The sequence below is a fragment of the Poecilia latipinna genome, unplaced genomic scaffold (assembly GCF_001443285.1).
Source record: "Poecilia latipinna isolate Pla-1442-1.1 unplaced genomic scaffold, P_latipinna-1.0 Scaffold189, whole genome shotgun sequence".
In the NCBI taxonomy this organism is placed as follows: Eukaryota; Metazoa; Chordata; class Actinopteri; order Cyprinodontiformes; family Poeciliidae; genus Poecilia; species Poecilia latipinna.
In genome coordinates this window covers 73,862-87,928 of record NW_015112805.1, presented here as the reverse complement: position 1 = coordinate 87,928, position 14,067 = coordinate 73,862, and the positions used below count along the sequence as shown (strand labels likewise).

At 38.9% G+C, this 14,067-nt stretch overlaps 2 protein-coding genes across 2 annotated transcripts in view; both read right to left on the bottom strand.

Moving 5' to 3' along the window:
• Positions 1-8,766, bottom strand: part of efhc2 (EF-hand domain (C-terminal) containing 2) — a 20,142-nt gene extending 11,376 nt beyond the window's left edge. The window contains exons 1-10 of the mRNA XM_015030675.1: positions 8,624-8,766; positions 7,601-7,786; positions 6,374-6,524; positions 6,022-6,245; positions 4,786-5,037; positions 3,846-3,953; positions 2,902-3,040; positions 2,114-2,279; positions 566-708; positions 6-32 (exon numbers count right to left, since the gene is read on the bottom strand). Coding sequence (XP_014886161.1) covers positions 6-32; positions 566-708; positions 2,114-2,279; positions 2,902-3,040; positions 3,846-3,953; positions 4,786-5,037; positions 6,022-6,245; positions 6,374-6,524; positions 7,601-7,786; positions 8,624-8,665 — 1,438 coding nt within the window. The 5' untranslated portion in view covers positions 8,666-8,766. The remainder of the gene's footprint in view (positions 1-5; positions 33-565; positions 709-2,113; positions 2,280-2,901; positions 3,041-3,845; positions 3,954-4,785; positions 5,038-6,021; positions 6,246-6,373; positions 6,525-7,600; positions 7,787-8,623) is intronic.
• Positions 8,767-10,280: 1,514 nt separating this feature from the next.
• On the bottom strand, positions 10,281-13,867 carry fundc1 (FUN14 domain containing 1). Its single transcript, XM_015030680.1, has 5 exons — positions 13,651-13,867; positions 13,094-13,247; positions 12,416-12,491; positions 12,211-12,339; positions 10,281-10,474 (listed from the first exon to the last, which is right to left on the bottom strand). The coding sequence occupies exons 1-5, from the start codon at positions 13,667-13,669 to the stop codon at positions 10,397-10,399; spliced, it is 456 nt and encodes a 151-aa protein (XP_014886166.1). The 5' UTR covers positions 13,670-13,867; the 3' UTR covers positions 10,281-10,396.
• Between the last annotated feature and the right edge of the window lie 200 nt (positions 13,868-14,067).

Genomic DNA, 14,067 nt, shown 5'->3' with positions numbered 1-14,067 from the left:
CTGGCGCTCCAGGAACTTTCCTCCAATTACACCTGGAGCAAGACGAACGACGTTTATTGACGTTTTCCCAGTGGACCACAGCTTTTTACATGATTATTGGCTACTTTTTAGTGCAAATATCTTAGTACACTTGAAACAATTCAACTTATAAGTAACTTTTCAGCAAGATATAGGAGCTTGTTTTTAGTCAATAAATCCTTAATATTGATGAAAAAGAACTAGATCCATTGACAGATTATTTCATTTGTGTCATGAGAAAAATGTCTGGCAACAGATTAAATAATCCGCCAGTGGATCTAGTACTTTATATTAAGGAATAATGTACTTCAATCAAGCTCCGACGTCATGCTGAAAAGTTATCTGTGTCTTACTTCAAGTATACTAGGACATTTGCACAATGAACTAGGCCATAATTACTTGGTAAGATTTGCGTTTCTGTAATGCATTGTCAGTTTCTACAGTATTCTGGAGCTGGAGGCGGAGTCTGAGACCTTAACATTTACCAGGAGAGGTGAAGATTAGCACCTCCAGGCCGGGGAGCATTTCTGGAGCCGAGCGGCCCTACCTGAGTTCTTCTGCTCCAGTTCGAACACGCTCAAGGAGTCATCAGACAGGAAGTAGCTAATGAGGAACACCCGCCCTCTGTGCACTGGATCCGTGGTCATCATCCTGGCTTTGAATCTCAGCACGTTGCTGTTCAGGCCACTGCTGCAGTGACCGAAAAAAACACAGGGTTTCAATCCTTCCTGCTCAAACTTGTGCACATTTTATCCGTTTACAACCACAACCTTAACTCTCTTTTATTGGGATATTATTGGATTGACCAACACGATTTACCTGTCAAGTAGGACAAAAATTACACTGCAAAAACACATTTTATGAAGTAATTTTGGTGTAGTTTCTATGTTACATTTCTTAACTTAACATAGAAATTATTAGGTATTATAATCAATAATATTTCCTTATTATTGATTAACAAAAGCACTAAGAGTAATGCCACTGGCAGAATTTTTCACTTATAACATGGTAAAAATGGCTTGTTGATAGGGGTGGGCGATATGGACTTAAGGTTTTATCACGGTATATTTGTGGTATTATTGTGATAACAATAAAAGTGACAATAACACCTTATTACTTCTTTTTAGGTAACTTTAGTATGGCTGTGACTGAATGGCACAGCAACTATACGCACACAAATACTGCTCTTAAAAAGAAATACGCTTTATTAGGACATGAGTTACTTGAAGAAGTGTGATTGTATCATTAAGCTGCACATTGTATGTATATATAATAATAATAATAATAATAATAATAATAATTATTATTATTATTATTATTATTATTATTATTATTATTATTAATTGATCCCCTAAGGGGGGATTTTGTTTGACCCAGCACAGTACACAATAAAAAAAATTAAATAAATGAGGTAATAAGAACATACAACAATAACAAATAACAATGAGTAGTTACTAAATATATATTCAACATTTAAGCTCTAGAGACTATGTGTGTATTATAAAGTCAGATAGCCTTTTGAAATTTATATTTTAATTTATAATCAAATCTACTGATTTACTGATACTTTTAATGACAAAAAACTGTGGAGAAAATAGTAAAACTAAAAATCCAAAAAATACAAACAGTTTTGGGTTTTTTTTAAACATCATTAATTGGAATTTATCATGATGACAATAAATCAAAATCCTTATCACAATATTTTTTTAAAATCACAATAAATGATAAACGATATAATAAATGCCCATTCCTACTTGTTATAAGTGAAATAATCTGCCAGTTGAACTAGTACACTTTAAAAAAAAATCAATATTAAAGGAATTACTGACTTAAAACAAACTTCTATATCCTGTTGAAAAGTTAATTTTAGGCTAGTTTTGTCTTATTTCTACAACACTAAGATATTTGCACCATAAACTAGACTAAAGGTACGTGGTATAATTTGCTGTTTTGCAGTATAACATATAAACCCATAATAAAATACAAATATTTGCTTCTCTAATGTGACAAAATGTGAAAGAGTACAAGGGGATGTGCACCCGTTTGCAAACACTTCACTGTTTCATTTCACTGCTACTTTTTGAATCATCCAAACCTGTCTTTCTCCATAAATTTTTTGAAGTCCTTGTGGACGGGTTTGGGCATCAGGCCATGGCAGTTGCCCAACGAGTCCTCCTCGGAGCCAAAGCCATTGTAGGGGGGCACAAGCCTTGGCGGTTTGGGGGCTGGAGGAGCTTTGTGTTGGACTGGGGTGAAATCCTCTGAGAGGAAGGAGCAGAGAGAGAGAGAGAGGGAGGAAAGACAAAACAGTTTGAAAGAAGAAAGAAACCTTGGAAGAGAGCTGAAACAACCCAGGGGGAAGCAGGTAATCCATCCCTGATCTGACCTATGACTGCTTGGAGTCGGACAGGACCCTCCATCACAGGGGCCTGTCAGTAGGGGCTGCGCTCGCTTTTTACTACTGTGACTAATCCAGAACCTGCTCCGAGTGGCAGCTACATCCAGGAAAAGCTTAGTTTTCAACTGCAGGGACCCCCGTATGGCCTGCTGCGGCTTTAACTCCCAGACGTAGGGGCCCCGGGTTTCTCCGAGGTGCCGAACTCTTTCGACATGTCGAAAGTGTTTCAACCGGTGTGCAACAGACACAACAAAAAACATATGTGCTCCCCGCCTCCCCCGCCCCTTTTGCGAACATAGCCTGTGACACTGCTTTCAGGAAGGAATCAAGTCGTATGGAATAGTAGCTGTTGCAAATGCTTGCACTTACTGCTCTCAAGTGGTCAGAGTTAGGTAATGCAGCAGAAAGCAGGAGCTCTATAGTAAAAATAACTACAAACTATCCAAAGAGGCGGTTGTTTTCTCAACAAAGTAGTGATTCCTTACCTGTGCCGTACTTGAAGCGGTAGTACGCTTTGGTGAATTCATCACAGTCGGTGAGGAGAACTCGTCTTCCGAAAACGTTTATTTCTTTGCCTATAGCCAGGTCGCAGTCCTTGTAGAACTCGTCAGTGGCAGCTCCGATCTGCAGGAGAGCGAGAGCAAACTGGATGGCAACGGTTTACATTTCTCAAAAGACGGCTATGACAGTACTGTAGAGTACAAAGCTACGATAAGCGAAAAGGTAGGATGATCTTCCTAGAAATGTAGTGGAGTCGAAATTAGGTCTACATCAATGAGCATTAAGTCAATTCATTGCATGATAAATTAAAATGAGTTCAATAATTTTCTCTTTTCTCTCTTTCTACCAAAAACAAAAGTCTTCAGTCTGATGCATTGGTCTCAACAAGTCCCTTTTCTTGAAGGACATTTTCTTTTTTTTATAATTCATTTTATTTGTTGTTTCTGTTGTTGTTTATTTATTTTGGATGTTTAAAATGTATATCAGTTTCAGAGTTAAATGTTCATTATAAATTTAAGTTTATTGAACTTTGATATTAAATGGTCTCCAAGCAATAATATTATTGTTTATCGCAATAACCTCTGGGACAATTTATCGTCCAGCAAAATGTTTTATTCTGACAGCCTAGCCGAAAGTCGTAAGTTCCTCGAAGAACTTATGAACACACTCAAAGTAATTTGAGTAAAAATACTCAAAAAACTTGGGGTGCTCCTCATGCCGGTGGTCGCAGGTTCGATTCCCAGCCTGGTGACATTTGCCGCATGTCTTCCCCCTCTCTCATAACCCTCCTTCCTGTCAAACTACTTTAAAATAAAGGCCACTAGAGCCAACAAAACCTTTAAAAAAATACTCAAAAAACTGTACTCATTTAAATGTACCCTGTTACAGTCCACCCCTGCGAACCCCCTGCTACTGAGACTGGACGTACGTCACAGCTGTCCAGTACGACGTGCTTTCCTTCATTCATGGTGCCAAACACGTTGAGGACGGTCCGGGCTGTCACCGCTCCAGGGGGTTTCATCTGCACTGGAGCGTTCTGCAGAGACACGCCGAGACACACACACACACACACACACACACACACCAGAGACAGAAAAAAAGGGTTAACACAACAGATGTAAGAATCTTTTCTCCATAGATACGGAGAGAAGCAGGGAGAAGAACAGATCTGGAAGTGGGAGAGAGTGGAATTTCCTTTGATGGAGAATCCTGCTGACCCCTTTAAGGCTGAAATTTATGAAAAGGCATGGAAGCAAACAAAATGAGTGTCAACACACACACACCTACACACATAAGTACAGTCACAATCAGGACTGAGGAATGGCTGCATTTCAAAATGAATTAGGCTTCAGCGAGAGAGCGCAGGAGAAGCCAGAATGCTTGAGGGAGACTGGAAGTCCTGACAACGTGGATGAGTTTTTATTGAAGACTGGAACGTTGAGGGGCTCTTTAATCGCCCTTTAGCATTTAAAATCTTTTTAACTTTCCCTCTTAAAACTGTCTTCTCTACATTGTGATGTACTGAAAAGGTCTTTCACTCAGGAGGAGCTTGGACAGTGGTAACCCATGTTCTGGGTACGTGTATGCGTATGGTCAGAGCTGGGTAGAGGAGCCAAACATTCTACTCTAATAAAAGTAGAACTACTTCAACATAGTTTTACTCAAGTAACAGTAAAAAGTAACAAGAAATTACTCAATAAAGAGTAAAATGTATCTGGTTAAAAGGACATTTGAAAACAAGTCGCGCCACGATCCTCCAACTGCTCGTCGTCTTCTTCTTCCTGGTCTACACCAGTGGCAACATTCAGTTGTTGATCATGTGACTCGTGTAATGAAAAAAGTGTATGACTGACTTGGTTTGCCCTCACCTTAGGTAGTTTGCAGCGGCGTAAGAATTTGGGGACGTGTACTCTTCCGGAGTTCGGCGGGATCACCTCGATGACCTCAATGGTGTCATCAGCCAGGTAGTAGTGAAGCACGAGTTCCCGCTGATCTCCAAACAAGTTGTCTGTGTCGTCCCAGAGGCAGTAGAAGCGCAGAGTTTTACCGTCGTTCTCTAGGAACTGCTTGAGCGGGTGCAGTCTTTCGTACGGACGAAGAGGATTCATGCTCGCCTCGTGCTAAAGGGGGAATGAGTGGACATGAATAAAATATCAGGGAGTGTAGTGAAAATGCTATTGAAAGACCAGTGCTAATTTCTTTCTCGCTATGTGGAGAGGCACAAACAAGCTAAGTCACTGTCTAGACTGCCGAGGCCTGCTGGAGACAGCCAAGAACCCCAAAATAGTTTCTTTGTTTTAACAAATTAAACAAAAATATCGACAAAAAAGGTGTTTTCTAGCTGAGCAAGAAGTTAGGACACCTCCTTAGCTGCCCCCCTTTGGTTTAAATACTGTTAGTAAGATACTTCCTGTAGCGTCCACCAATCTCTGACACTGGTCACTTTCAGCAATTAGACGTTTGACAAAGTTTTCTGCATGTCACAATAACAAATTTTGTTGGCAGCGTAATTATTGTTATAAGTGATAATTTTGTTGTTTTGAAACCATTTTCAGATAACATGTTGATAATGGCATGTCACTACAAATTCGCTCTGTCAAGGCAATCCATCAGTCCATTTTCTAACACACTTATTCCATTGGAAATCATATGGCTTTCTGATTGTCTGTACACTGATGGACACTGGAACTGGAAGATATTTTAAATATCCAGAATAAAACACAACAACCATAAAGCGAAAATAAAAACCTCACACAACAAAAACAAGGAATGCATCGATATGAAAATTTGGGTCGATATCCGATGTGAATATTGTTGTTACGGCCAATAACCAATACTGGATATATTACTTCCACATGTCTACTCTTACTTTTGGAAAGAAAGGGTGTGACACACTTGTGTATAGTTTTAGCTATTTTGGATGAGTGTAAAGCAGGAAGTGTCCTTATACCTAACCAAGTATTCTTCTTCTTCTTCAGTTTTTGCTGTTTAATTCTCATTTGTTACTAAAATTTCTCAGTACTGATAGAACTGAGAAATTTCTCAGTTGTGAAAACAGGGGAGGGAGGTTTCCTGATCTTGTCATGTGACTGAACGAGCTCTACCTGCAGGCGGAGGTTGGTGTAGGGGTCCTCCGGCACTGTGGCTGGCTCGTTCAGCGTTATACCAAGTTTAGAGAGGAAGTTCTTTGTGAACAAGTCACAGTCGGTCACCGTGAACGTGCGAGAGTAAAACACTATGTCTTTGTTGATGTTGAAATGGAAAACGTTGTAGAACTGGTTGTCGTTGGGCGGAGGCAGAGGGATGCGGTGCCGGTGGATGAGCGTTCCTGCCACAGGGAGGACCAACGTTATTCACCGTTTTACTGTCATACCTGTGATTCTCTTAGACAGCTGGACCATGGAAAGTGAGGAAAGTGCATGGTTTCTAAGGTAGTTTCAGACGTGTCGGTGGCACCTTGAGGGAGGCCGCTGTTCTTGAATCTCGGCTCTATCACATGGATGGTGTCATCCTCCAAGTAGAAGAAGATCTTACACTTTCTGATTCTGTGTGTCTCGACCTTTGCATCGTATTCAGGTTCCTTGAAGTAAGCATCAAAACGAAGAGTCTGGAGGGAGAAGCTGGGATTAATTACACTGTAGTTCTGCTGCTTGGTTACAGTAAATTCACTTGAAATAAAGTATTGCAAAAGCATTCACAACCCAGAGCATTATTCAGAGGAGCAGACAAGTGACTGATGGGAACCATCTGGAAGTCCTCACATGATCCGAAAAATTAACAAAATGTTCTCAATTAGAACAAGTTAGAAAATGTCCTTTTATCTGCTCCATTACAAACTAATCATGAATGTTTCATCTTCAAAGTTGTAAATTAGAGACTTATCTGTAACTCACTAGTAGCTTTTCCATTACTAACGTGCGTAAAACTTTGGCAATTTTCTGCAAATGTTGAAAAACACAATTTGGCAATTGTGATGTTTCCATTAAGTACCAAACTCAATTAAAGTCACCACTTCCTGTTGTTTTCTTCATTTTTTTTCACCAGATAAAAAGAAAGAAAGCCCAAAAATGTCTAGAGCAAATATCTTAGCACACTTCAAATAAGACAAAATGAATTTCAAAGAAACTTCCCGGCAAGTTTCTCTGAAACTTTTAAACAGGCGTATGAGCTTGTTTTAAGTAGATAATTTATTAATATTGATGGAAAAAGTTCTAGTTGGCAGATTATTTCAGTTACATTAAGACATTTCACCCATTTTATAAGTGAAATGATCTGCCAGAAGAACTAAAGCCCTTTTTTACATCAATATCATGCACTGGTGGTCTTAAAATAAGCTTTGATAACTTGCTGAAAATGTACTTGTAATTTAGTACAGCCTTATTTCAAGAATACAAAGATATTTGCACTAGAAATTAGTCCAAAAATACTTGATAAGATTTTGTCTTTTTGCAGTGTATGGACGTCAAACTTTAAAGAATTTCAAATAACACTTATCACCAAAATTCCTGACTCACGCATAATCCCAATGAAGTTCATAGAAATTCACAATTGTGTTATTTGATCTTAAAGTGATCAAATCACTGACTTGATTTGGTAAAAGGTGTTATAAAAAAATATACTATTAGCCATATTATTAGCCGTTTTTGCATCCATAACAGAGGAACTGAGTCCAGTCAGTTTTACCTGTTTGTCAAAAGCAACCCATGAAGGCAGGTCACTGCCCTCTCCTTTGGGATACACAGAATATTTTGGTAGAAACTTCTGGCCGATTAAAGGCTCTCCTCCGATACCCGGCTTCTCCAGGTCCAGCACCATACCTCCACCGTAAACGATGAAATGCTGGGATTTGTGAAATCTCTCCTTCTTTAGCTGTGACACAGAGGAGACAGACCAGGATCTATCATGACGGATTCAAGATGGAGGCTATCAAAAAATGATCTTTTTTTTTTTTTTCCATACTATTTTACTGTCAGTACACAGTGATTTAAGAATATCCTGCCGAGTAACCACATGCATAGTTCTTCATTTCAAATGGCTTCTTAAAGGGGCAGTACTATGTATTTTCCTGGCACATAGTGTAATTTTATAGCACAACATGTTACCTTCACTTGTTGATGTATATGGAAAAAAAACATGACGTCACATATTTCTTTATATATGACTTGTTTTCGAAAAATTCAAGTGAAATTCTAAAATACTTGATTCATCCTAAAGAGAAGTTAAATGTCACAACTCATGTCATTTAAGCATCTTCAAAGCGTGGCGGTGGATGGCGACGATACTGGAGACAATAAAAATCGTTTGTTGCAGCAGAGTGACGCAACGGAAGAATGCTGGGCCCATAATATGAAAGGATATTTTCAAATAGCACCTCGGGGATAAATAAAGATATTTGAATTGAATATATTACACATAGTTATTTGACCTGGACAGTTGCCATAGTTACGCCTTAACAACTGTCCGAAAGTTTAAGAGCAGAAATCATTCCTGCTCTATACTTTACACCGCATCCATAACCAGAGGGAATAGCTGTGTACACATGCAACGATTCAACCAGAACCATTGTGCCTACAAAAAGGAACAAATAAGACCCAACGTAGCAACGCCGCTTCTACTGCCACCGTAATGCAACGCAGCTCTAAATATATATAAAAAAACTAACATAGCTGAGCTAGTCTGTTAGATAAATGCTGACTGAACTCTTACCTGGGCATTGGGTGAGTTTCCGGGCATAAGCGGTAGAGCCATTATGAAAAAAAAAAAAAAAACTTCAAAATGTTTCACTTTACCGACTACTCTGAAGTTACAAATGGTGAAGGTTGCCAAGGAAGCGCTTTTTGTTTGGAGCGTCTCCTAGCAACGCGAGGGAGAAAATATGGCGAAACGCCTACATTTAAAATTAATGGACTTAGCGAAAAAACATAAATCAGACATTATCATAGTGAATTATTTGGCTGTTGGTTGTTTTTGACTTTTTACGCTAATTGTTATGTACTCGCCTAAGGCGGTCAAGTTTAAATGTTTCTGCTTTTCAGGATAGTGGGTTTATGTGTCTTATAGAGCTTTTGCAGTACAAAAACGTTAAAGAAAATGTTACTTATGGTTTATAATGATGCTCCCTGGCAATAAACCCTTTACAGATGCACAGTTGTAACGGAATATTGTGGGAAGAGCAGCAGCGTGTGTGAGTTGCAACCACGGAAAACGAGCTGGATAAACTTTAAAGAAATTAGACGTAATGTTCACTAAGAACAAAAAACCTGAGTACTGCATGTGAGAACCGTCCACAGCCACAGCAGCTGGGTTTGCATGATAACAATAAAATCCTGTTCCTGATATTGCTGGTCAACATTGAGACTGGTAACTTGGACTACATCACCAAACTGACATTGTACAGTAATGATAATATAGTTGGAATATATTACCCCCCAATTGAGTTGAATGTTTACATACAGTTCATTCGGGTTGGGCATGTACTGTTTATCATTTATCGTGACAAATTACCATAAGAAATCTTATTTATTATGACCATAAAGTCAAATTAATGTTTTAAAAAAATCCCCCAAACAGCCCACAGTCAGGATTGTTAATTTTACTTTACCCCCCTTACTGTTCAATGAGGATCAATAAATAACTTAAGAACTCTGGTATATTGTTGTCAAAATAATTTTGAATCCAATTTGCCCACCTCTACAGTTCATAAGACATAACCTATGTTGTGACTGACTGTTTTGTGTCAATGAAAAGGACTTGTACTTTACTTTGTCCTCCACTTTTAGGTTAGTTAAACAACAAAAAACAGACAAATGCAAACATTTGACATAATTTTTATTTCCTTGAAGAGTAAGCAATCCACAGTCTCCCAGTACCATCATTATAGACATTATTTCTACGCTCAACAATACATACATACATATATATATATATATAAAAATGAGATGCTAGTGTGGCAGATGTAACCCATTTCATACCTCTGAAGAAGGCAATGCAATTCCCACATCCATCAGCACTTAATATTCAAGATTTTAGTATAAAGATTGTTATGTTTCGATTTATAAATTACAACACTGGCATTGATTGAAACCTTAATGTGAATTTTTAAAAAAAGGTAATTAGCCACCCAATGTCTGGCATAAACAGTGCATGTGTTTTCCTTCTGGAACAAATTCAGTTTGGTTCAAATAAATAGAAAATAACATTTAGAAAGCCTCCGCGTTCTTCAGCTTTAAGCCTAAGCCTACATACCGTAAAAGATCCGATTCAGCCCGATATGAAGCCTGACTTTCCCTCTCACAGTATATTGATGTGGTTGCACAGTTTCAGAGACAAAATGGTGTGCAGCTTAAAAAAGAAACATATCTGGAAGCTGAACTGAAACTGGCTGCTTGCTGCTGAAAAAAAATTCAGAATCCCTGCAATAACGATTAACCATGATTTTGTAAAGACAGAGGGACGCAGACTCTTCTGCTTTGGCACACCCTAAGACGCCAGGCCGAGCAGGAACCCTCCCACGAAACCGCCGGTGACGACAATGTTCTTCTTCACAAACTCTGTGGACTGAAAAAACACAGAAATGATGTTCAAAATCAGCTTCCAAGACTTAGAGGAGACAAAATGAAAAGGAAATGCAGACGTCACATCAAACAAGGGGAACTCAGCCGAACTGTTAAGTTGCGCTGCTGTCTCTTTAAAGGCATGGTTTGGATCTTTTAATGAGCGTGGGTCTGTTAAAGTACAGACCCTTCACATGTTTCGACACTGTAAATTTCACTGAAATTCAGCTGGATTTTATGTAACGGACAAACATGAAGTAATGCATAAGAAAGTGATAAGCTTTCATTTGATCTATTTTTGCATTGAAACGCTTTATAGTGAAATAATTATCTTATTTCACACATGAAACACATTTCCCTATATCGTCAATGTGAAACAAATTCAATTTATTTAAAAACAAAACTCCAGAAGTTGCATCATAATCAGACAGAAACATATCACTAAGCTGCAATGGAGCATTAGATTCATTTGTAGATAAAATAATAATTATAAGGAAGCTACAAAGGAGTACATTTCTGGCAAAAAAAATCTGAAATTTCTACATTCATTTGACATACATACAAGAAAAAAAAGCAAAGACATTCAATGTAAATCACACTGTAAATTTGCAAGAAAAAAAAAAAGAGAATGATTTAAAGCACGGGGGTCAAACTCATTTTTATTTTGAGCCACAACATCTTGAATGTACTCACAATTCAGATCCAGTTGTAACTAAATATATTGATAAAACTACCCCTTAAACTGTGTAACGAGCTCAGCACATGTGTAGTTCCACCAGGCTGAAGCAGCTGAGCGGGGGAGTCGTGGGCGACGGCTGCTCTGCTGAGAATTTGTTTTGGGTTTAACCAGGATTTGTTTATGACTTATTATTTAGGACATTATAGTTTAATATAAGTAACTATTTGAGCTGTAATTGTTATGCCATAGATTTAGTAAGAATTTGATAGTTGGTATCTGGTTCAAAATGGACTATTTGTGGACCTTCAACAGAATGGACTATATATCCCATGATGACTTTAAAGCTAGAAGAACTTAAAGTTAGACGCAGAAGAAAATTTGGAGGGTTTTTTTTCCCCCAGAAAGAGCTTTGTTAGCCGAGTTCCTACACTCGTATATCACATTATGTATGATTCGTTCATCTCTTTTATTCACTAAAGTTAATCTGAATAATCCATCCGACTCCTTTTCGTCTTTGAATTAGTTAGCTCTGAGACAGAAGCTCAGAAACTTGGAAACTCTGAGGAGGAGCTTCGTCCTGGAAGGCAGCGCTAGGTTCAACCAGGCCTTTTGCACAGCTGCATGGTTGCCATGGAGATAAAATGATTTCTCAAACATGCATCAAAGAATCAAGGCAACACTTCAGGTAGGTATATTGTTGAAGAGGAAATAACATTATGACATGATGTAAAGCTCAAAAAAGTCAACTTTAAATAACACTGCCCCCTTAATATGAAGTAGTTAAGCCTTTAATCATAAAAAACACTTCTTTATTATTATTATTTATTTTTTTTTTTTTTACAAATTTATGACTTCTGAACATCAGAATGCCCAAATTTCTCTTAAATATTTGATGTTGATGTAAAGATGTGGCAACTGTTTGCCAGAAATTAAATCCAAAGAGAAAGCTAACATCTGAAATAATGGAGGACGTACTCTAGTTTGCTTTTAGCAGGAAAGTCCCAGCGGCTTAATTTTGAAGAACCAGATAATTCTCATTTCCAATCTCCCTTGAACCTCACCTTTTCCATGAATGTGTTTAGCTCTGGGACTGCTTGATCTGTTCCCTTCTTTAGCTGCTTCTTAGCTTTGTTCACGTCCTTCTCCACCCTCTTCCAGTCCACCTGGACGTAGCCGCTGTTATTGGCTATCTGAAAGCAGAGTCGGGCCAGTGAAACAGAAGCGAGAGCTTGAGATGTTCCAAGACAAACAGAGGTGCAACAATACCTGCAGCAACAGAAGACCTCCACCTACGGCTGTGGCAGCAACCTTCCCCACCTTCTGGAAGAGATAACCTGCGCACCTAAAGCCAAACATACACAACAGCAAGGGGGTTCAAATTAAATGACAGTTTCTGCCTCAGGAAGAAATGTGAAACAGCTTTGTATTTGTTCATTGGGAAACTAAAGCTTCTTCTCCATTGTCAGGTCTCAGTCTAGCTGGTTAATGTCTGGTTCGGTTCTAGCAAAGTTTGGTCCATCTCCAATTGGTGTGTGGGCGTGAATATGGGCAGGAAGCACATATTATGTAAAAAAACATATATATATATATATATATATATATATATATATATATATATATATATATAAATATATATATATTTATTTATTTTTAATAAAAGTTACATACTGCATCTTAAAGGGATTAACTGTCTCTTAAAATGTTGTAAAGCCTATATATATAAAAAAAACGTTATCCACTGCTTGTCTGGAAGAAAAAAAAAGTTCCATTAATTACATCAACGCCATTAGGATTTTGTTTAGATTTATTTAACAAATTCAGTGGACCGTTTTTTACACGGACATTACCGGATGTAGGCGTGCGTTTAACCTTGGAAAGCTGAGCAGTACGGATAACACGCGGCCCCTGAAGGCAGCACGGTGCGTTAGGAAGGTAAATATTTACCATCCACTCACTCCTCCTATTGCAATCTGTGTGGCCACGGAGTACTTCTCCGCTACGGGCCCGGAGTTCTTCCCGAATAGGCGGTTCCACCATCGCTGCCGCTTGGCGTACTCCGTCAGATCCACGACCTTGTCGTAGATTTCCTCTTCAACATCTTTATGTGGAAAATGCACACAGTTAGCATCAGATAGCAAAGAGCAGCTACCAAGACCTCAACTCAATGCAGCTCCCTGGGCGCTGTTATTCAGTTGTGGTAAAGTGAATTAGCTCGAATGTTACAGTTAGAATGATGTGAGGTATAGAGAGACAGCAGACGGCAGGAAGGCTGCTTTCTGAACTCTGTGAAGTTCTCCGGCCTGAGGAGGGTAGCGTTAGCTTCAGACAGGTGGAGCTAGCGGCTGAAAAAGAAAGTTACTGCTACAGGAAACATGGCTTCCACCGTGTACAGCTGTAGGACAACAGTGAACAGACTTGGAAAATGTTTGAGTGACGCTCGGAGAATGTTCTCGAGTTTAGCTACAGACACGAAGACCGTTTGTTTCATTAGACGCGCTTACCCTTGTTGCGGTTCGCCATTTTGGAGTGTGCTGGGCTGTCCCCCAGATTCCTGCGCGTCCGCCGTCATTTGCATAAATTGGACGGAGAAAAAGAGGGATAAGTCTGTCTGCGTCCCTTCGGAGACATGTCCTCTATCACACGGAGCGGAATGGAAATAGCTTGGGTTGACTTACTGAGGCAATACACAAGGTACATACAGAACGGCTTCAGCCTCCCTGGAAAATAAGTAATCTGACTTTTATCTCAGAATTCTTTCTGCTTTTTTTTTTTTTTAAGTCAAAAGTCCTTTTTCGTCGGGTCTATGGTCATCTTCCTTACAAGTTACAACACAGTAAATAGCAGCTGGGGAAAAAAGAACATTTTACGGAATCTTATTGAGTAAGTTTGCCATTTATGGTTGTTACCAATGAGTCCAC